Raw genomic sequence first — 22,799 nt, 5'->3', positions numbered from 1 at the left:
TGGGGTTGGAGGTCAGTGGTAGGGCGCTCACCTAGCACAGGTGAGGCCCTGGATTCGATTCTCAACACCACATAAAAATGTTTAAAAAGTTATTATATAATATATATGTACATATATATAAATTGATATGACAGATGCATTTCCTGTGGGCATTAGCAATGCCACTTTACATATTATTGAACAAGATTATTATGACTGAGTCAAAGTTACCCTTAAAGAAAAAGAAACTCTGAGTTTGAATAACTTAAATATCACTATTCTGATGGGAAAAGAACTAAACCTATTTAATCTCAAACAATATTCAAAATCGATATTGGTTTTTGTTTGCTTGTTTTTATTTTTGTACCAGAGATTTTGTACCCAGGGCATTTAACTACTGAGCTACATCCCCAGTCCTTTCCATTTTTTATTTTGAGACTGGGCCTAAGTTGCTTAGGGACTGGATAAATTGCTGAGGCTGACCTCAAATTTGAGATCCTCCTGCCTCAGCCTTCCTGATCGCTGGGATTACAGGCGTGAGCCACCATACCCGGCTTCCCCGCCCCCCGCCTCCAATTCTTTTTCTGGGGCGGCCTCGGAGTCGAAGTATTCTTAATGTTGAGGAATAGAGGAGTTAATGAGGCAGAGATTGAGGATTACAGGGGTTACTGGAGATTCAGGGAGGCGGAGAGTTGATAAAACTCTGGGAAAGAACCTTTTAAAATCGAAAAATGTCGAAGATGTGAACTACAGAACTGCTCAGAAGTAGACAGCTTTTCGGACAAAGCATCAGGTACTCCCTTGTGAAGTCACACGTTCTAGTTTTCTAGGTAGCAACGTTCTAAACTAGTAACTCCGCCTTCGCAGCTTAAAATCCCAGACGCCCTACCATCCTCACAGGCAGCGCGCGTGGCACCCCGGTACTTGTAGTCTAGGACAGACTCTAAGTCCCATAGTGCCCTGCGGCAGGTCGTCGCGCCTGCGCGGTGCGTGCGGCGGGCAGCGAAGAGTGCGAGGCTCTTTTGTTCGGCTGAGGGGAGGGCCGTTGGCCTGGGCCTGCGGTACGCCGCTTCAGCTAGGGCTTCGACTGTGGCCACCCGGCTTGTTGCTTTCCTGGGCGCCACTACCCCGGCTGGCCCGACGCGACGCGCTAGTGGCGCGACACCGATTCCTCCTGGACTCTTGGGCGCTGCTCTGAGGTGAAGGGCCCTCGGAGGGAAGGGGGAGGGGGCGCGGCGGTGGCGGGAGCCCTAGGTGTGGGGCCGCGCTCGGGCTGCGGTGTGTAGGAGAGCGGAACGCGCCCGAACCCAGTGCCCTGCGGTCCTTCCCGCGCGCGGGGCTCTCTGCCTGGCGCTGAGGGGTCTGGCGCCAGCTGCGTGATGGATGGAGAGGGCGGGGCGGTGACTCCTGAGCGAGAGGTTGAAGCGATTCGGTGTGGGCCGAGCTTTGGGGCTTGAGGGGGTAAGTCGCTCTTTGGGGTCCGGGTAGACCGAAACAATGGTTCTTGGGTTGGGTGGGCGACCCGGAGGTTGGGCTAGAGTAGAAACACTTCAGGAAACTGGGAAGGGAACAGGCTTGATGCTTGAAAGTGCATGACTGGGGCTTCCAGACCGAGGTTTAGAAACATAACCTGAGGATATCGGGTCGGGTGGAGACTGTCCAAGGAATTTCGTTTGCAGAGCTACAAAGAAGTAACTTCGAGTAAATTGGAAGAGGGGGCTGGGCATTCCAAGGTGTGCTGATGGGGGAGGAGATCTGTTGAATAAATTGGTGAGGGTAAGGGTCAGAGATTTGTTTAGCCTTGCTTTAGAGAGGGCGAAGCCCTAAGGTAAGTAGGGCGGAGGTTCGGAGAGTATTCCAGTAAGGTGTGGAACAGAAAGGGAGAGAAACATCCGCCCTTGCTTTCTTATGGGTTCTTACGGTGGGGAGTCTGTAACAACAGCCTGGGGTGAAACTTTCTTTACTTTCCCAGCTGTTTTGTTTGTTTTGTTTTGAGACCGGGGTCTCGCTGTGTTACCCAGGCTGATTTCGAACTCCTGGTTGAGAGCGATCATCCTGCCTCAGCCTCCCAAGGACCGGGACTATAGGTGCATGCCACCGCACCCGGCTCCAAGATCTTTTTTTTTTTTTTTACAACCTTCACTCCATGACTCCTTTGGGGATTTAAAAATAAAAAGTCCAAGTGCAACTCTTGAGTTAATTCATAATTAGTTCCATACATTTTTTAACTGGAATTGTTACTGGTCTCACAAAAGGTAGTGAAATTGCAAAATGCATAGATGAATTAATAGTTAAGGAACATGGTGAGATAGTGATTATGGAATGGCGTGGGAAATTGGTAGGCAAAAAGGGAATGTAAGTTTGAGTTTTTTTCTTGGTTTTACTTTTTTGTACCAGGGATTGAAAACATGGGGACTTAACCACTGAATCACATCCCCAGCCCTTTTTATATTTTATTTTGAGACAGGGTCTCTCTAAATTACTGAGGCTGGCTTTGAATTTGGTATCCTCCTGCCTCAGCCTCCTAAGCCACTGGAATTACAAGTGCACCACCACACCCTGCTTTTTTTAAGTCAACCAGATTGTTGGAAATGTTGAATATAGAGGGAGCAGTATTTTACCTGTTTTTCAAAGCTTCACATGGTTTTTTATGGATTGGTGTTACATCTAGGCATACTGGTATAATTCAGTTGAGGTGGAATTTACACAAAAAATGAGTTATACTAGAACCTCTACACCTTTACCCACGGAAAAGATAATCCTCAAGTGTGCTGGGCACAGTGGCACACGTATAAACCCAGCCACTCCAGAGGCTGGCAGGAGGATCACAGGTTCAACACCAGCCTCAGTAACTTAGTGAGACCCTGTCGCAAAATTAACAACAACAACAACAAAAAAAAAACTGCCTGGAGATGTGGCTCAGTGGTCCCTGGTACAAAAAAAAAAAAAAAACAGAAATCCTCAAGTATGATGAAGAATCATGTCGGCAGCAGTTTGGAATAGTTCTAAAAGGTACAGGGTTTTGAAATAGATGTGTGAATACAGTGGGGAAATTAGTTCCTATGTCCACCCCCCACCCCCCCAGTGCCTTCTTGAAAGTGATATGATTGAAAAACACCTGTATTGGAACAAGTTTCATCTTAATGAAGTTTCAGGGCAGTAGATCTTAAGTCATTTCAGGTTTTCCCTGGGGTGACATTTTTCTTCATAGGTTTAGTAGCCTAAATTGTTTTTCATCAAACATGTAAATAATGTGTAGCCTCTTATTTCTAACCGCCACCTGCCCCCCTTGGTACTGGGGTTTGAACCCAAGAGCTCTTTACCCTGAGCTACATCCTCAGCCTTTTTTATTTTGAGACAAGTTCTCACTAAGTTGCTTAGGGCCTCACTAAATTGCTGAGACTGGCCTCAAACTTGTGATCCTCCTGCCTCAATTTCCCGATTCTCTGGGATTACAGGTGTGCACCACCATGCCTAGAAGTCTCAGTTTTTAATGTACTTGCCCTGGTGTTAAATACTGAAAAGGTATGCAAACTGCAATTGACCATTTAAATTTAGGTCCCAGGTTCTGGGCTTCAATACAAAACCAAAAAGTTACCTTAAAATCTTTTTGTAGTCCGCTGTCATGCATGGTAGGCAAGCTCTCTACCATTGAACTCTATCCACAGTCTAAATGATTTCTCAATTTTGGAAAGTCTTTTGGCTCCCCCCAACCTTCTCCCTTGATAGTGTTTGAAATTGAACCCAGAACCTATGCCCTCTAGTACTGAGCTACACCCCTTGCTACTTTGATAAATGTCTATCATCCTTTATATAAAGTGGATAGTAAAGATTTCCCACTAACAGTGTCTATTGAAAAATCAAATAGCCTTTTTGAGGTTAATTTAGTTATATATGAACAAAATTCAAATCTTGTCAATATTTGAATTCCCTAACATTTTAAATCTTTCTGGTCTTTAGCATTTGATTTTACCACCAGAAGAGGGCAACCTAATGGATCTGTGAAACACTGCCTTTCTCTTTAATAACACCTCGAGGGCCTAATAGAACTATGGTATTTGAGAAGTTGTGGTTGGGAGTTGGATTTTATTACCTGTGAATGCTTGCTTTCTGCTTTTAGTTCATTTTGTTTGTTTGTTTGTTAATTTATTTATTGGACCAGTATTAAACCCAGAGGCACTCTATCACTGAGCTAAGTCCTCAACCCTTTTTATTTTTTTATTTTGAGACAGGATCTATGCTGAGTTGCCCAGGCTGGCCTTGAACTAACAATCCAGCCTCAGCTTCCTGTGTCACTGGGTTTTTGTTTTTGTTTTTGTTTTTTTGTGGTGCATGCTAGGCGAATACTCTACCACTGAGCTACACCACAGCCCTAATTTTCCCTCTTTTTGTGGGGGTGGTTTGTGAACTATTTATTAAAACCAGAGGCCTACAGATTCATTTCTTCTTAGACACACCTACAGTATGGCCATGGGACCCAGTGGTCTTGGTGTGCTGGCCTTGGATACAAAAGCCCCAGAAGTGGTGCAGCCCCCAGAGGTCCTAATCTTCAGTCACTTCGAGTCATTAAGACCATTGGCCAGAACCTGACTGTGAGTTCCATCTTTTACATCTGTCTGTCAGTTCAAGAACTAGTCTGGGATCTTGTACTGTTTGGTAGTTTTACTTTTAATTGACAAATAATTTTATATATTTATGGGGTAAAATGTGTGTGCATTTCTTTTTGTGGTTTTGCTTTTGAAGCATTGTGGACTAAACCCAGGGGAAGACATAGCATTTAAGCTCAGTCTTGAAGAAAGGGTAGGATTCTGACTGTTGGTCCTTGACAGAGGCATACTTTGTGTATGTGTGTGTGATTGTGTGTATGAGAGTATAAGTTAAACAGAATAGAACCCAGGTGTGCTGACCACTTAACCCCCATTCCTAACTGCTACCACCCTGCTTTGGGTTTTTGTTTCTTCTTTTTTTTTTTTTTTTTCCATGGGTGAGTCTCACTATGTTCCCCAGGTTGGCCTTCTGCAACAGTCCTTCTGTCTCCATCTCCTAAGGATCTGGAATTACAAGCATGTGTCACTGCATCTGGGTAGGGGCACATTTCTTAATAGATGGTACAAAGATATGGAGACAACATGCAGTATGTGTTCATGTTATAATAAATAGTCTTCTGTTTTAACAGGAGTTAGATCTTGTGAGGGAAGTGTAGTTAATCCAGAACAGTTGCACCCAGGGTATTGGATGTCATGCTGAGGAGTTGGACCTTTGTTTTAAGGAGAGTACCTCATAGAAAGATTTTCGCCTACCACTTTCCTATTCGGCCTACTTCAGCTCAAACTGGTTTATAACATCACATTGCTTTTGTTCACATCAGTTTCTTAGGCCAAATTTCCCTCCTCCATTCTACCTTTTCAAATGCTGTTAGAGCCTGACTTCACTTCCAGCTTTTCAAAATCTTCCTTAGTCAGTCACCTTACCCAGTTCTTCCTCCAGCCTCCTGTAATGCTTGCTTTTGTGTCTACATATTATTGATTATACTTCTTTGACTAAATAATACATGGTACTGTTGTCATTTCTTTCTTTTTCTTTTCTTTTTTTGGTGAGGTTAAGGGGGGCTTGGGGATTGAACACGGGTGCTCAGCCACCGAGCCATATTCCCAGCCCTTTTTATTTTATATTCTGAGACAGGGTCTCACTGAGTTGCTGAGGCTGGCTTTGAACTTGGGATCCTTCTGCCTCAGCCTCCCAAGCAGCTGGGATTACAGGCGTGTGCCACTGCACCTGGCTACTCTTTATCATTTCTAACTCTCACTTTAACTTGAATTGTTTATCTTTTTTGCATGTTTGTATTTTCTTGCAGTCCTAGCTAGCTGTCTTATGTTAGGGAATCTTTATTTTTTTCAGTAAGCCTTAGTTAACTCATTTGTGAAATGGGCTTAATAGAGTGTTGTGAGAATTAAGCCTGTTTATTTATATGCATTATTTGTTACTTGTTATTATATTATTACTTTCCCTTAAAAGACTTCTCAGAAGCCTGTACCTCCTCATGTGTCTGTATGTCCTACCAAGATGACCAAATGGCCCCATTTCCCCCTGGGTCTTAGGGGTTTCCTGCATAATGATAGAACTTTCAGTACCTAAGCAGGGGTAAGTTAATTACCCTGTATTCCATAAGGCTCTTAGTAAATGCTTATCAGTTTGATTTTTTTTTTTTTTTTTTTTTTTTTTTTTTTTTGTACTGGGGATTGAACCCAGGGGCACTTTTCCAGAGCTACATCCCCAGTCCTTTTTTATTTTTTATTTTGAGACAGGTTCTTGCTGAGTTGCTGATGCTGGTCTCAAACTTGCCAGCCTCTTGCCTCAGCCTCCACAGTTGCTGGGTTTACAGATGTGTGCCACCATGCCTAATTTCAGGTCTCTTTGAATGTTGACATAAAACTATTTTCTCTGTATCATTTATCATTAATGTTCTGTTGGTTATCTATGCCATGCTCTGCACACATATGTTTATATATATATACCCACTAATGTTCACTTTTTCACACACTAGAATATAAGGTCTGTGAGACCAGGGATTTTTTCTCTCTTGTTCATCTAATTTTTCCAGCACTTCACATATGATAGGTGCCCAGTAGATAATTATTAAATGAATGAATACTGTAGATGCATATTCATATGAAGAATTACTTATTCTGGGGCTTCAGGGAATGCCTTCTGAGAAGTGACATTTAAGCTAAGGAAATTTGTTAAGAGGAGAATGAGGCAAAGGGCTCAACATTGTGTTTGGTAGGCTAGGTATAGCAGTGTTCAACTCAAATGCCCTCACACATGATGGTATGAAGAGATCTTAATTTTGAAATCACTGGCTAGTGTTGAGACTGAATTGGATTATGAGTTAGTTATCCAGGCAAGAAATGATAGTAGTTTAGAATAGAGTGGTAACAGTAAAGCAAGAAACAAGTGTGAATTGGGGGCTGAGGGTGTATGTAGCCCAGTGGTAGAGCAATTGCCTAGCATATGTAAGGCCCTGGTTCTGTCCCCAGCTCCACCAAAAAGAGAGAGAGAAGAAGAAGAAATAGAAGATATAAAATCAACAAGATTTAGTAAAGAACGATATGGAGGTCGTGGAAACAAGAATGCTCCATGCTTTTGTCTTAAATGCAGTAAAAACTGTATAAATTCTTAGAAAAATCATTGTTCATCTGGCTTGCTGGGGCATGAGGATTACAATGTAGTTCAAGACCAGCTTCAGCAGTTTCAGGAGACCCTGTCTCACAGTAAAATAAAAAGGGCTAGGGATGTAACTCAGTGGTAAATATCCCTGGGTTCAATCCCCAGTATCCCAGAAATAAAACATAAAATAAAAAGACCACTGTTCATTTAATTGGTGATTGGCTGAAAAAATATATCAAAAACTGAGCTTGAAATCACAACTCTGAAATTTGTTATAAAGCCTACTGTATGAATCATCAAAACTTTTTTTGTATTTATATAGGTCTTCAAAAATCTTAAAATTTCTTTTGCAAATTAATTATTTTGTTGAAAGTTTCCTGCCAGGCTGGTGGCACACACCTGTAATCTCTTAGTAAGACCCTGTCTCAATAAAAAAATAAAAAGGGCTGGGGATATGGTTCAGGGGTAAAGTACACTGAGGACCAGGGTTCAATTCCTGGTACAAAAAAAAAAAATTAGTTTCCATTGTATCCAGGAACTCCTCACCTCTCTTATCAGTCTTCTCTGGAAGATCAGTGACAAATTCCTTTTGCTGTTTACTACATCAGCTTTGTTACTTTATTTTCTTGCCTAGGTCAGGTAAAAGGAAGAACGTGAGAAATTCTTATAATCCAGGTTTATGAAATGTGATTTCTCAGTTTGGGGCATCTTAGTTTCTCAGGTTTGTAATTACTGATTTGATCATACCGGCTGGCCATACCTTTAATCCTTCTTAGGTGTATTATGGAACCACTCTGTTGTTTGGAGAAACTTTCTCATGAATTTCAGCATATGCATAGGACAGAAATGTTCAGAGAGCTATTCTTTGGTTTAAAGCAGGGAGTAATGAAGTAGACCTATATGCAAATATATGACAGAATATAGTTGTCTCTCTTCATTTAAGGGGGATCAGTTCCAGGATCCCCTGCTGATGCTTGTTTCCAACATAAAATGGTATGGTATTTGCATATAACCTACTCACATTCTCCTGTAGACTTTTTAATTGTCTTCAGATAGGTATTCTCAGTTACCCAGACTGGTCTCTCAAACTTTAGGGCTCCAGCAGTCCTCCAACCTCAGTCTCCTGAGTACTATGTACTTTCAGATCATTTCTAGAATACTTTTTGTTGTTGTTGTTGTTACTGAGGATTGGATCCAGGGGCACTTAACCACTGAGTCACATCCCCAGTCCTTTTTTGTATTTTCTGTCTCATTTAGTACCTTGCTAAGTTGCTGAGGCTGGCTTTGAACTTGTGATCCTCCACAGACTTCTGAGCCACTGGGATTACATGCATGCAGGCCTGGCCATTTCTAGATTATTTATAATATCTGTATCTAATAATATAAATGCTATGCAAGTAGTTGTTATGCTGGTTGTTTGTTTTGATTTTGATTTTGTTCTTTTGGTGCTGGGGATTGAACCCAGGGACACCTTACACGCTGAGCTACATCCCCAACCCTTTTTATTTTTTTATTTTGAGACAGGGTCTTGCTAACTTGCTGAGTGCCTCACCAAGTTCCTGAGGCTGACCTTGAACTTGCAATCCTCCTGCCTAAGTGTCCCAAGTCACAGTGATTATAAACGTGCACTACCATGCCTGGTTACTGTTATACTATATTGTGAAGGGAACTAAAACAAGTCTGTAGAGTTGTAATTTTTTTTCTGAATATTTTCAGTCTGGTTGAATCTGTGGATATAGACTCTTCAGATAGAGTACTAATTAATTAATTCCAGAGATCATAAAAGTCAACCTCACCGGGCGTGGTGGCACACGCCTATAATCCCAGCTGGGGAGGCCAAGGCAGGTGGATCATGAATTCAAAGCCAGCCTCAGCAAAATTGAGGCACTAAGCAACTCAGTGAGACCCTGTCTCTAAATAAAATACAAAATAGGGATGGGGATGTGGCTCAGTGGTCAAGTTCTCCTGAGTTCAATCCCCAGCGCTCCCCCACCACCAAAAAAAAAAAAAAGTCAACCTCACAATAATCTCATGAGGGTTGTCACATCTGTTTTACAGATGAGGAAACTGAGTTATGCAATAAATATATATGATTGCCTGTAGGCATAAGGTTGCTTTGACAGGTCAGAGAAGGAAAGGATATTGGAGGCTCCAGCTTGAGTCCTGTCTTCTTTTGCTTTTTATCTTGGTATTTGGTTAAGCAGGTCTTTGATTGTGTAGCTAACCACACAGGAACTTTGATCTTGCTTCTGTTGCTCCTTTTAGCTTTATTCTGGTGAAAAGGACATCAGGACCCTTCAAACAGTATTCTTCCAATTTTCGTTGCTGTGCAAAAAAAGTCTAGATTGAATGATATCGAATGTGACACAGAGTTCAGGCACATCAATTGTTAATTTTTTTATTGCTCCAGCCTTACTCAAAATTTTATGGAGAAAGTAAAATGTTCACTTCCACTTAGCTAACTATGAAAATTGATTTATGTCTTCAGTAATGTGTGTAATTTCTTGAGGAATACAGTTTCTTACCAGAAACTTCTATCCAGGGATGTGCACAAGAATCACCTATGAAGCTTTTAAACATGTAGGTGCGTGGTCATATCATCATTTTTGGGATAATAAAAAATTGGGCCTGGGGTTGTAGCTCAGTGGTAATTTACGTACTTACCTAGCACATATGAGGCACTGGATTCGATCCCCAGCACCACATAAACTAAATAAACAAAAAAGGTATTGTGTCCGTCTACAACTAAAAATATTTTTTAAATAATAATGATAATTTGAAAACAACCTAAATTTTTATCACTAAATAAATAAAAGTATTTTCGTCCATACAATGGAATATTATGGCAACAGTTGAAAGTAGAAATTTTAATGAACAGTGTCAAAGATACATTGTAATGTATAAAAAGGCAGAACTGTTGTCTGTTTTCACATTTGTAGCTATGTTAATGGAAGAACAAAAACATGCTTTGATGGTTTATGGGCCAGGGAATTTTTGTGTGTGGGGTCAGAGGTAAGTACCAGGGATTGAACCCAGGGCCACTTAACCACTAGGCCACATTCCCAGCCCTTTTTATTTTTTATTTTGAGACAGGGTCTTGCTAAGTTGCTTAGGGCCTCGCTAAATCACTAAGGCTGTCCTCTAACTTAAGATCCTTCTGCCTCCGTCTTGTGAGCCACTGGGATTACAGGCATGTTCTACTGTGCCCAGCAGGAACTTTGATTTCCTGTGTTGTGCATTTTTGTAATTGAATGTGAATGTATATATTATTTTACAGGTAGATAAAAAATAAAAACAAAAATACCATTTTAAACAAAGTGCACATACTGTTTTCTGATACTTTGGGTTGGAAATGGGGTCTGGGTACCTGTAAATAATGTTTTCTTTTTCCCCCCACTTTGGTGGTAGTGGTAGTATTGGTTATTGAACCCAGGGGTGCTCAACCCCTGAGTTACATTCCCAGCTCTTTTTTATTTTTTGAGACAGGGTCTGGCTAAGTTCCAAGACTGACCTCAAACTTGTGATCATCCTGCCTCAGCCTCCCTCGTCTCTGGGATTACAGGCAGGTGCCTCTACACCTGGCATTAGATACTTAAATAACTAGTTAAACATGGCTAGTTGAACCTCATGGGCTCTGTTCCTTTCCAGAAGCCCACATGACTGTTGGTAAAGGAATTTAATCTTCGGAGGTAAGTGCTGGGGTGACCTGGTTCAGAAATCTTGGAGGGAAGTGAGAGTCCGATTTCTTTATTTTTCCCTTCTTGAGTTGCTCTTAGGAAAGCGAGCAAATAAGTGAATAAAGGTGAAAGTCACAAAAGCTGGATGCAGTGGTGCACACCTGTAATGCCAGTGACTGAGGAGTCTGAGGCAGGAGGATCACAAGTTCAGGGCCAGCTTCAGCAACTTAGTGAGGCCCTACCCTCAGTGAGACCTTTTCTCAAAATAAAAAATAAAAAGATCTGGGGATATAACTCAGTAGCAAAGTGTCCCTGGGTTCATTCCACAGTTTCAAAAAAACAAAAACAGAAAGTTAAGAGTATTGTAGTTATCTTTTTGAGATGGGATCTTACCATGTTACCCAGGCTGGCCTTGAACTCTTTGGAAGAGGTTATAAATGATCCATAAACCATGCTTCCCTCCATCTAATAAGAAAAGAAGTGTCTTCCTATTTCCAAATCAACTAAGGTAGAGAATTGTGGTAGGTCTTGTTACCAAAAGATGATTGTCAGTTTATTTATTTTTCTTTGCACTATAACCAAAGACTTCCCTTCACCTGACTGAAAAGAAGCAAGCAAAGAGTAGTAGTGTTTATTTGGGGGGGACAAAACACTGCTGTATTTATCTGAAAGGACAGTTAGATTTCTTTCCTCATAAAATAACACTTGCATATAGCAATCAGAATTTTAAAATATCTTCCTCCAAGAAGCATAGTCCCTAAATTACATGCATAATGAAGTTAGCCAAGAATTAGTCAAAGATATATTCAATTTATTGATTAGTCTCTTCAATGACAAAGGAAGTCATCTAACACTTTCTCTAAAAGACAGAGGAGGCAGAGTCTGCAGCAGTATGTGAATGGAAATAAAGAAGGAAAAGATAGGCTACATCTGATCTTAGCACAGATGTATTCAGGCAGATAATTCTGAAGAGTGTGGACAGGGATCTGGAGGTATTACTTTAGACCAAATTAAAAGCACCTCAGAAAACTTCCACCACCACCACTCACCCACTGGGGATTCAATCTGTGCCACTGAGCTACATCCTGAGCCCTTTTATTTTGAGACAGCTTCCTGTTAGGTTGCCAAGACTGTCCTCAGACTTGGGTTTCTCTTGCCTCGGCCTCTTAAGTCCCTGGAATTACAGGCATGAGCCATCTCCCCTGGCTCCAAAAACATTAATTTGTGCCACTCTAAAAGAATTCAGAATACCTTTAATGGAAAAAGTATTCTTTTTTTTTTTTTTTTTTTTTAAACCAGATATTAAACTTCAGATAAGCAAGAACCACTTTTTCCTCTCTTGAATCTCTGGTATTCAGCACAATGTCTAGAATTTTCTAGTAGCCAAGCAAATGTTTGTTTAAAGCATTGTTCAAAGATGCTGAGATGGGAATAACTTGAAGAGTGTAAATTTGAACATCAGTAAATGGTATAACTGATTCATAATGAGGATCCTGACATTTATGAAAAGTTTATTATTGATATTGTGTGTGGATGGCGTGTGTATGTGATTAAAATTTTTAGAAGTCTGTCAGTCCGTCCCCTCCCTCCTTCCTCCCACCTTTCTAACTGGCGAGTTTCTTATTAATAACCTAAGATTCCTTTTCCTAAGGATGCTAGGAATAAGCACTTAATGCTCAAATTGGTATTATCTTCAACTCATTCAGAATAATAATTCCTCTTTCTTGTCTTGGATTATCTGTCATCCTCTTAATTCTTGTTTTTGATTCTGGGCAACTTCCATACATTTCTAGATTTTTTACCATTTTTGACCACTTTTGTCTTACTGATATCTTACAGCGCCATCTGCTGACACAAACAGGTAGTCAAAGACTTTAAGCCTACCAGAAAATAGATTTATAGGAAACTAGAAAAAAATCTTAGATGTTACCCTACTCTTGTATTCAAAAGAATAAATTCAGATTCTATCTGTGATAGCTACCTTTTTTTGCCACTCATTTTCCAAATTGTTGCATTGCTCCAGCTTAAAGAATTTCATGGTCATTCTGATATTTTTGTTTCTCAGTTTTAAAAATACATGATGAGATAAATAGAATAAGTTAATAAACTTGTGTATTATTATGGTATCATTCAAGAAAGGCCACATGAAGAGTAAGGGAACTTTTCAAAGGGTTTTTTTTTTTTTTTTTTTTTTTTCTTTTTTGCGGTGCCTGGGATTAGAACCCAGGGCCTTTACCAACTGAGCTATATCCCCAGCCCAAAGGGGTATTTTAACAGTGCAGAAAAAATAAAATAGATATTCAGTAGGAGAAGCTGTTTTCCACAGTAAAAATTCAAATATGGCATTATGATGACAGGAATTCAGCCAACCAGGTGTTTGTGGTACATGCCAGTAATCCCAGCAAATCAGAAGGCTGAGTCAGGAGGACTGTAACTTTGAAGCCAGCCTCAGCAACCTTATGAGACACTGCCTCAAAACAAAAATTAGGGGCTGGGGAGATAGCTCAGTCAGTAGAGTGCTTGCCTTGTAAGCACAAAGCCCTGGGTTCGATCCCCAGCACCCAAAAAAAAAAAAAAAAAAAAAAAAAAAAAAATTAAAAAGGGCTGGGGCTATAGCTCAGTGAAAGGAGTCCCCAGTATCAGGAAAAAAATACACACACACACACACACACACACACATACATCAAACATATGCATATAGTTTTCTCACCCATACTTTTTCCTCTTCTCTGAATGAATTCCTCCCGACTCCCTAGTTCTGGGGACTGAACTCAGGGTTGCTCTGCCACTGAGTTGCATCCTAAACCCTTTTTATTTTTCATTTTGAGACAAGTCTCAATAAGTTTCCATGAGTAACCTTGAACTTGGGGTCCTCCTGCCTTAGCCTCCCTAGTTGCTAGAATTACAGGTGTGTACCACCACACCTGGCTATGTATATTATTTTTAGAAGGATTACTTTACTTTTAATTTATTACAGCGTTTTAGACACCATGCTTTATGGTAAAGGGGTATCAGGAGTTCTAAATTAGAAAGAATGGGTATAAACGTTTTAAATGGATATGCAAGAATAAAGAAGTTTTACTATGACATTAAATGGGGCTAACATTCTAGATTAAACATATCAGAAAACTTCAATCAAGTGCCCTGATACCCTTTTTCTTTCCTTTATTTTAGCAGCGTCACCCTTTACACCAGAAAGCTGGCGGGCACCATGGGGAAAAAACAAAACAAGAAGAAAGTAGAGGAGGTACTAGAAGAAGAAGAAGAGGAATATGTGGTGGAAAAAGTTCTCGATCGTCGAGTCGTAAAGGGCAAAGTGGAGTACCTCCTAAAGTGGAAGGGTTTCTCAGAGTAAGTTTCATTAACAGAGGTAAATTTGTCACCAACTGTTTTATCAGGAGTTTTATGATTTGTTGACTCTAATTCCATGATGGATACACTTTAACTCAGTGGCTTATAATCTGAGGAAGAATAAATCTATGTGCTGCACAAAGTGCTATGATAGAAGATTGACGTTTTTGTTTTTGTTTTTGTTTTTTAAGTATCATGAATTGAACCTGGGGCATGAAATCACTGAGCCACATTCACAGCTCTTTTTTTTTCCTTTCTTTTTTTTTTTTTTTTTTTTTTTTTGTGGGGGTGGTGGGAAGTTACAAGGGATTAAACTCAGGGGCACTCAACCATTGAGCCACATCCCCAGCCCTATTTGTATTTTATTTAGAGACAGGGAGGGTTTCACTGAGTTGCTTAGTGCCTTGCTTTTGCTGAGACTGGCTTTGATCTTGTGATCCTCCTGCCTCAGCCTTCCAAGCCACTGGGATGACAGGCGTGCTCCACCATACCCAGCTCTTTTATTTTGAGACAGGGTCTCACTAAGTTACATTGAACCTTGCTAAGTTGCTGAGGCTGCGCTCAAACTTGGTATCCTCCTGCCTCAGCCTTCCAAGCCACTGGGATGACAGGCATGCTCCACCATAGCCAGCTCTTTTATTTTGAGACAGGGTCTCACTAAGTTACATTGAACCTTGCTAAGTTGCTGAGGCTGCGCTCAAACTTGGTATCCTCCTACCTCAGTCTCCTGAGTTGCTGGGATTTTAGGTGTGTGTTACTCCACCCAGTGTAAGATTGATTTCTGAGGAGCAGTTTGGTGTGTGGCTATAAGCCAGTCCATTATTTACAAAGAAAATAATCTTTGGGAAAAAATGGAAGAATGAATCAAACAACATTACCCTATGTAAATTTATGATTACACAAATGGTATGCCTTTACGCCATGTACAGACAGAGAAACAACATGTATCCCATTTGTTTACAATAAAAAAAAAAAGAAAAAGAAAATAATCTTTGAAGAAGTCAAGTTTCTAAACTTTCAATATGTATTGAAAAGTCTTCCCACACCACATCCTAGGAAATTCTTTTCCAAGGACACCTGCTGTCATCCTCCTATGCTTGTCCTTTTATGTTTTTGATTACTCTGAGTAGAAAGCTGAGTCTCTTTGTCCTCTGGTTTCAGTGAGGACAACACATGGGAGCCAGAAGAGAACCTGGATTGTCCCGACCTCATTGCTGAGTTTCTACAGTCACAGAAAACAGCACACGAGACAGATAAATCAGAGGGAGGCAAGCGTAAAGCTGATTCTGATTCTGAAGATAAGGGAGAAGAGAGCAAACCAAAGAAGAAAAAAGAGGAGGTAAGGCTAGAAGTAAGAATTTTTACTATCCCAGAATTTATACTACTGTCAAGCCAAAGGCTAGATAATTTTAACTTTTCTTGTCCCTCTTGAATTTCAGCAGTCATTTCTTCTGGGTCCTTCTGAAATGTTATACACAATAATGCTTGCAAAGTGCTTGGGACTTACTCTTGTGAAGTCCCATGATCTATTCTTAACTTTTTATCCATGATTCAGGGACAATATATATAGCATTTACTGGGGCAAGTAGAAAGGCAAGTGAATTCATTCTTGTGAATAGCTTTTCAATATTTGATCATTAAAGATTGAAATAGTTATTTTGACTTACTCAGCACCTTAAAGTAAATGCCTTTTGAGGATGAGGAGACCGTTGTAAATATTTATTTTACTTGGATTGTGTATTCTTTTTCACATATGGAAGGCCCTCAAACTCTTCAGACTAAATAAAAAAAGAATTCTTTTTAATAGTCTTTTAGATGTTGATAGACCTTTATTTATTCATTAATATGTGGTGCTGAGAATCAAACCCAGTGCCTCACACATGCTAGGCAAGCACTCTACCACTGAGCCACAATCCCAGCCCCTACAAAGGATTCTTAAAGGTTGTTACTTGTTTCAATATTAGTGAAATATTGACAGAAGAGTTTCTAAACTGGGACTGCAGGTGCACACCCTTAATCCCAGCGACTTGGGAACTGGAGGCAGAAGGATGAGAAGTTCAAGGCTAACCTAGGCAGTTTAGCAAAACCCTGACTCAAAATCAAAATGAAAAGGTCTGGGGTGTAGCTCAGTGGTAGAACGCCCCTGGGTTCAATCCCCAGTACTACAAAGAAGAAAAGGTTGCAGGGAGAGTCTGTGATTACATTACCTAGAGATGCTGGAGTAACTTTATTCCGGATAACAGTTGCATGTAGATAAAATTGTTCTACCCATCTGGTTTTTACAGTCTGAAAAGCCACGGGGCTTTGCCCGGGGTTTGGAGCCGGAGCGGATTATTGGAGCTACAGACTCCAGTGGAGAGCTCATGTTCCTGATGAAATGGTGAGTCTGCCAGTGGCGCTATGTGGTTGTTTTTTTCCTTTTCCCCATCTGTTCCATGCCAGAGGAAAAGAGTTGGACCTTCGAAATTCCAGTCGCCCAGTTGTGAAATCTTTAAGATGGCATAGTCCTTCGATAGTGACCCTCGACCTGACTACCAACCCTGGACACTCATGAGTTACAGGTAGGGGCCCTTAGGATTCTCAGATCTTTGTGGGGGTTTTTTTGTTTTGGTTTTTTGGTTTTTTTTTTGGAGGTAGGAGAAAATCTAGAGTAGAGAAGGTATTGGGAGGAATCACATTTCAGTTCTAAAAATTAAAGGGAAAGAATTATGAAATGTGATAGGACTATCCTCCCCTTCTGCCACCTCCTGAAGATCAGGCTGGTCACAGGATCACAGAGTCTTAAACTTTTTAAGGTTGGGAAACAATATGTGTAGCTTCCTCCTCTGTAGATTCTGAAATTCCAGAATTAGCCAGCAGGGGTCAGCAGGTCCCCTTTACTATTACTGAGTGTACTGTAAGCCTGCTGTTTTTCATTATAAATATAAATACTAGTGGTAATAATACAGACATGGGCCACTTAATGACAGGGACACATTTTGAGAACTGGACCATTAGGTGATTTCATTATTGTGCAACCATCATAGAGCATACCTACACAAACCTAGATACTACAGGTTAGTTATTTGATGTGTTCTCTTAATGAAGTCAAGAGACAAAGCTATGTGACATGGCATGCTGTTCTACGGTAAACTTTTTTTTTATTTATAAGTAGGAGTACATGTAACATAGTCACTTGTTATCAAGAGTTATATACTGAACCTAATTATGTATACTATAATTTTGCATGACTGGCAACACCATGGATTTGTTTACACCAGTATCACCACAAATATTTGAGTAGTGGGTTGCATTACTATGTCACTAGGTGATAAGAATTTTTCTTTGCACCATTATAATCTTATGGGGCAATCATCATATCATTATGCAATTTATGACTGGCTCCATGAAATAATTTAACGAAATTACTCAGAATCTTAAGAACTATAATTAACCCCAAAATTCTCTATAGTTTTCATACTTTCTGCCCAAAAAGAAATCTTTCTTTCCTTTTTCTTGCTGGTTGAGAATAGAAAGTGCTTGTGCCTACTTTTTTCTCCAGAGTGGATCTCATTCATTGTCCTTAAAATATAAAGATAGGCTGGGCACAATGGCACATGCCTGTAATTCCAGCAATGTTGGATTACAGTGGGGTTTCAACAGAGGGTGTGTGTGTGTGTGTGTGTGTGTGTGTGTGTGTGTAAATAAACAAAGTTGTGGATGGGAGGTATGACTTGGTGAGACCCTGGGCTTAATCTATACCACCAAAGGGTAAAAACTTGTTGGGGAATAATTCTAAGCCATTGCCAGTGAAGGCAGCATTCTCAGGGTTTTGTCCTTGTTTCTATTACCTCTGAAATTCAGTCTGTACCAATTCTTCTCCCTTAGAAGATGGCTGGAGAGCCCTACCTTTAGCACCACCAAAGGCCTGTGTCACAACTAACTAATCCTCTATTTTCTATTTGTGCATCCCCTAGGTATTTATTGATCTGATTTATCACTAGTCTACAGGAGAACAGTTGACTTATTAGTACCAGGGATTGAACCCACCGGTGCTCAACCACTGAGCCATATCCCCAGCCCTTTTTATTTTTTTTCTTTAGAGATAGGGTCTCACTAAGTTGCTTAGGGCCTGGCTAAATTGTTGAGACTGGCTTTGAACTTGGAATCCTCCCAAGTTGCTGGGATTATAGGCATGCACCACCGTACCCAGCTTGGAGAAGTTCACTTTTCAGGTGTTGCCTATGGGGAAAAAACCTTGCTATTAGGATTTACTAAGTCCAGCTAGAATGTACTTTCTCTACATGAGTTTTAGTAATATCACCATATTGCTTAAGATTGCATTCCTTTCTTTAATGTACTACTGTGTCTACAAGTTAAAATTGGATGTTGATTGTAAAACCAGATTTAATTTTAAAAGTGATTTTTCTGGGACTGGGAGTGTAACTTAGTGGTAAAATGCTTACCTAAAAGGGCAAGGCCCTGGTTTCTATCCCCAACACCATAAAAGGGGGACTGGTATTTAATAAATGATTTTCCAACCTAGGATGGGTGGTAATCCCAGCGACTCAGCAGGCTGAGGCAGGAAGATCACAAATTCAAGACCAGCCTCAGTAGTTCAGCAAAACTATAGAAAACAAAATAAAAATTTAAAAAGGGCTGGGGATGTAACTCAGTGTTAAATTGCCCCTGGGTTCAACCCCTGGTACCAAATCGGGGGCGAAGCATCATAAAAAGTAATCCTGGACAGTGGAGGTACTTGTTCATTTCTGAAAATAGCAAATGGCAGGGGTGCTACTGGGGATTTAATCCAAGGAAACTCTACCACTGAGGTACATCCCTAGCCCCTTTTTATTTTTATTTTGAAACAGGATCTTGCTTTTGCCCAGGCTGGCCTCGAACTTGTGATCCTCGTGCCTCAGGCTCCCTACTTGTTGGGATTACAGGTGTGCACCACCATGCCCAGCTATGAAAATAGCAAATATATATGTGCCAGTGAAGTGACTTACTTTAACCTTAAAGGGTGTTATCAGCAGAGGGTAGTATGTTTCAGATTACCTGTACTGCTACAGTCCATCTCCCTCCCATTCTCTTGGTTTTGTTGCTCAAAAAAACTACCTTATCAGCTTATTCTTCTCTGATCTATGGGCTGTGGGCTCCAGTTTCCTGTTAGGGTTCTGGAGGTTTGGGGTGGTGCCTTGTCAGAGATGCCATCATATATATGCTGTGTGCCCTGTGCTGTACTACCTCATCTGGGATGCTTCCAGTGACTTAAAGATAAGAATTTAATCCTAATTCCTGTATAATGTTCAATTTGCAAATCTCAAAACACTCTAAAATTTGGAAAAATTAGAAAATTACATAAAGCCCCCTCTTTAAATGCCTATGTTGAAGCACCATTTCAAAACACCTGTAGTTGTATATGAATGGCATTTGGTAATGTCAAACCGTATAATTATAAGTAAGCGAGAAAATGCCAGATCAGCGTTAAATCCTGTTACAAGATCTCTTTCTGGCCTCTTAATGGTCTGACTTTTGGAACATGTGGTAGCATCTTTTCTTCCTTCAGAGATCTAGAGTCATGTGGTTTTTTTTTTTTTTTTTTTTTTTTTTTTTGGTCATCTTTCCTAGAGATTCAGTGTGATGGATTGAGTCAGTTGACCTAGCTTTTGACAAATATCCCCAGAGAGGGTTTTCAATAAGGGAGAATTTCTGAGGATGTCACTTGACTGACAGCTGCCAATAAATGCTGCTTGGACCACATTTTCACCCTTCCCTAACCTGTTTCTGGAATTTATATTTTTAAAGCCCTGTCTCCAAGTTAGGTGACTACCAGCAGTTGGTCTCAAAGTCTCTCTGTGCTTTGTTCTGCAGGAAAAACTCTGATGAGGCTGACCTGGTACCTGCCAAGGAAGCCAATGTCAAGTGCCCACAGGTTGTCATATCCTTCTATGAGGAGAGGCTGACGTGGCATTCCTACCCCTCGGAGGATGATGACAAAAAAGATGACAAGAATTAACTCTCCTGAGTACCAGCCCCTGTCACCTCTGATTGTGGGTTTAAGTGGGGAGGGAAGGAGTTCTACTTGTCTTGACACCATAAAGGTGGCTTGAGAAGATGTCCTTTGAAGAGCCAGTCTAGTTTCTGTGCCCTGCAGCAGCCCAAGTGCTTTAAAGCCGTTCCAAGCTGTCTAGTTTGCACACCCATCCCAGTGGAGGGGAAAAGGGTAAGTGTTTCAAGGCGACCCATTCTGCACTTCATTGAGAAAAGCAAGGAGCCTTCTATGAAGGACGACATTTGCAGAATCGGGTGTGGGAAGGCAAAAAAATACTGTTGATCTTCAAAGAGCATCTCCACAACCCACAGCCTTCTTCCCAATAGTGTTAATTCTGCATTTTTACAGCATAGCATGTGTGTAGTTTTGGCTATTACTGGTGTATTATTTGGGGTGGGAGGGATAGGGTGGGGAAAAAGGGAGATGAGTAGGATCATTTTCGTTAAAATTTGGGGCCTGATTGGGAAAACAGTGAAACAATGGAAAGAGCAAGTGACTAATGATTTGGTTCTATGTCCAGAATATTTTACCTTTTTCAAAAAAATGTCATTGGCACCATAAATGAGGACTGTGAGAGACTGTTTAAAAGCTGTGAATGCCTGAAACCTATAAGCCAAGGTGTTCCCTGCCTGAGTTAATGTTGTTCCCCACAAAGGACTAAGCCAGTTCATAAGTTACCAAAGCTGCCATTCTGGAGATAGAAACTGACTGAGATGGGAAGGTCTTTTATTGAAGAGTATACACAGGCAGATCATTCTGTCTTAGAGGTGCTAATTCTTGCAATTAGACAAAAAGACCCTTTCTTTTCCAATTATAAATTTATAAATAAAATCAGCTTGTCCAGCTAAGCCACTGGCTAAAGTACTAGGGGAGGGGCCAAAGGTGGTATTGGAGGTGGAAGAGTGGAAAGAGGAGGGCCCATACTCTCTGAATGGAAACTGTTGGAGCCTCTGCTTTTTTAACTTTGAACTCTGAAACATTTAGTGGCAGGGTTCAGTCACTGACAGCACAAAAGTTTCATTAAGTCAATTCAAAAGGTTGAGTGGTTTCAAAAGCCCTGGTCTCAGGAGATTAGCTTTCATATTGGGGCAGTGGTTCACTTTAAAGATACTAAAATTTTTGTTAAGGAAAAAAATCTTATGAAATAACTGATACCCAAAATGCTGTCTTGAATCATGAAATCCAAAAGTTCTTGATATCATCTAGACCTGCATCTAGAGCTACATTGTAAAATCTTTTTAGGCATGTGTTAGGTTTCTGTGAAATTTTTGTTTAAATGTAAACTTCATACACACTGTCAGTTTTTGTCTTAATAAAACTATAGATTTATAATCCTTGATTTCTGTCTTGATTAAGTCTTACCAGAAACCTTGCCTTTTTATTACTTTGTAGGTCAGCCTGTTGGAAAAAGCTTCCACACTTGGGTGGTTTTATTTCTTGAATACTGTAGGAGGATTGAAAATCTGATACCTGGGCTTTAATTTAGTAACTACTTATTGAATTGCAGAGATTGTAAAAATTGTCATATTGTTCTGTTATTATTATTATTGAAAGTTTATTTATTGAGTACTCTGGCCAGATAACATTTAGAAACTATATTTGGAAACATGGATTTTATGAGGTAGGTTTAGGTCCAGCTGTGGTAGATTGTATGACATTGGCTAAAAATCACCTCAAATTTTTAGGAACCGGCACTGTGTTTGAGCACTGAAGTAAAATATTGTTTGTTTCTAATGTTATTTTATGCCTATAATTTTATAGTCAAAAAAGGTCTAGACTTTTTGTCATTTTTAAAAAGGAGATATATATCTCAGTGGTAGAACGCCATGCCTAGCATATGTGAGGTCCTGGGTAGGATCCCAGCACTGGGGGTGGGGAGTAGGGTTTTCAGTGAGATTAAATCAGTGTAACAATTGAGTTTTGCTCACCCATGTAAAGCCCTGGTTTCAAATAAACTGATGTGTGGTTACTTTTTCAAACAGCCTCCTAAAGGAAGTTTTGGGGGAGATTTAAGTAAAGTGAAACTGGGGAGCCTTATTGAATTTCCAGGTCATGAAGAAGACTTTCTGTCCAGAGGCCTGAGAGTGTCCTTTAGTTGACAGCAGACAAATCAGTGACTACTGAGAGTTTGGGTAAAATGGGTAGAGGCATTCTGGGTGTCGGTATATTCATGTGTGTTTTACTAGGCAACTGAACCCAGGGGTACTCTGCCACTGAGCCTTTTTATTTTGAGATAGGATTGCAGAGTTGTCTAGGCTGGCCTCAAACTTGTGATCCTCCAACTTCAGCCTCCTTGGTAGTTGGAATTACAGTACCACCACTCCCAGCCTCTGGATCTGTTCTGTACCATCAGATGTACTGAAATGAGACCGCAACCTTGATACGTGTCCAAAGTGGACTGCTATTCAATTTTAACCTTAACCTTTGGACTCAATTTCACCATCATTTCTGGCATTCCTGGCCTATTTTCAAAACCATATCATTCTTCAGGGAAGACATTAAAATTGATGTGCATGCAGTGAATGCTGAGGTGAAGATGAATAATTTACTGACAGTTTTATCTTCAAAAGCCAGTTATTCCATTGCTAGAT

General features: G+C 40.4%; 1 protein-coding gene across 2 annotated transcripts; it reads left to right on the top strand.

The window, feature by feature from the left end:
* Positions 1-969: 969 nt before the first annotated feature.
* Cbx1 (chromobox 1) lies at positions 970-21,547 on the top strand. Of its 2 annotated transcripts, XM_047546806.1 has the most exons (6): positions 970-1,178; positions 4,431-4,571; positions 13,998-14,174; positions 15,336-15,513; positions 16,460-16,554; positions 20,028-21,547. In XM_047546806.1, exons 3-6 carry the CDS (start codon positions 14,035-14,037, stop codon positions 20,170-20,172), a joined length of 558 nt encoding a protein of 185 aa, XP_047402762.1. In that variant the 5' UTR covers positions 970-1,178; positions 4,431-4,571; positions 13,998-14,034; the 3' UTR covers positions 20,173-21,547. The 2 variants fall into 2 exon arrangements, with proteins under 2 accessions (XP_047402762.1, XP_047402761.1); XM_047546805.1 differs by lacking the exon at positions 4,431-4,571.
* Positions 21,548-22,799: the final 1,252 nt, after the last annotated feature.

This window comes from Sciurus carolinensis, chromosome 3 (assembly GCF_902686445.1).
Source record: "Sciurus carolinensis chromosome 3, mSciCar1.2, whole genome shotgun sequence".
NCBI lineage: Eukaryota > Metazoa > Chordata > Mammalia > Rodentia > Sciuridae > Sciurus > Sciurus carolinensis.
This window is presented reverse-complemented; position numbering and strand designations above follow the sequence as displayed.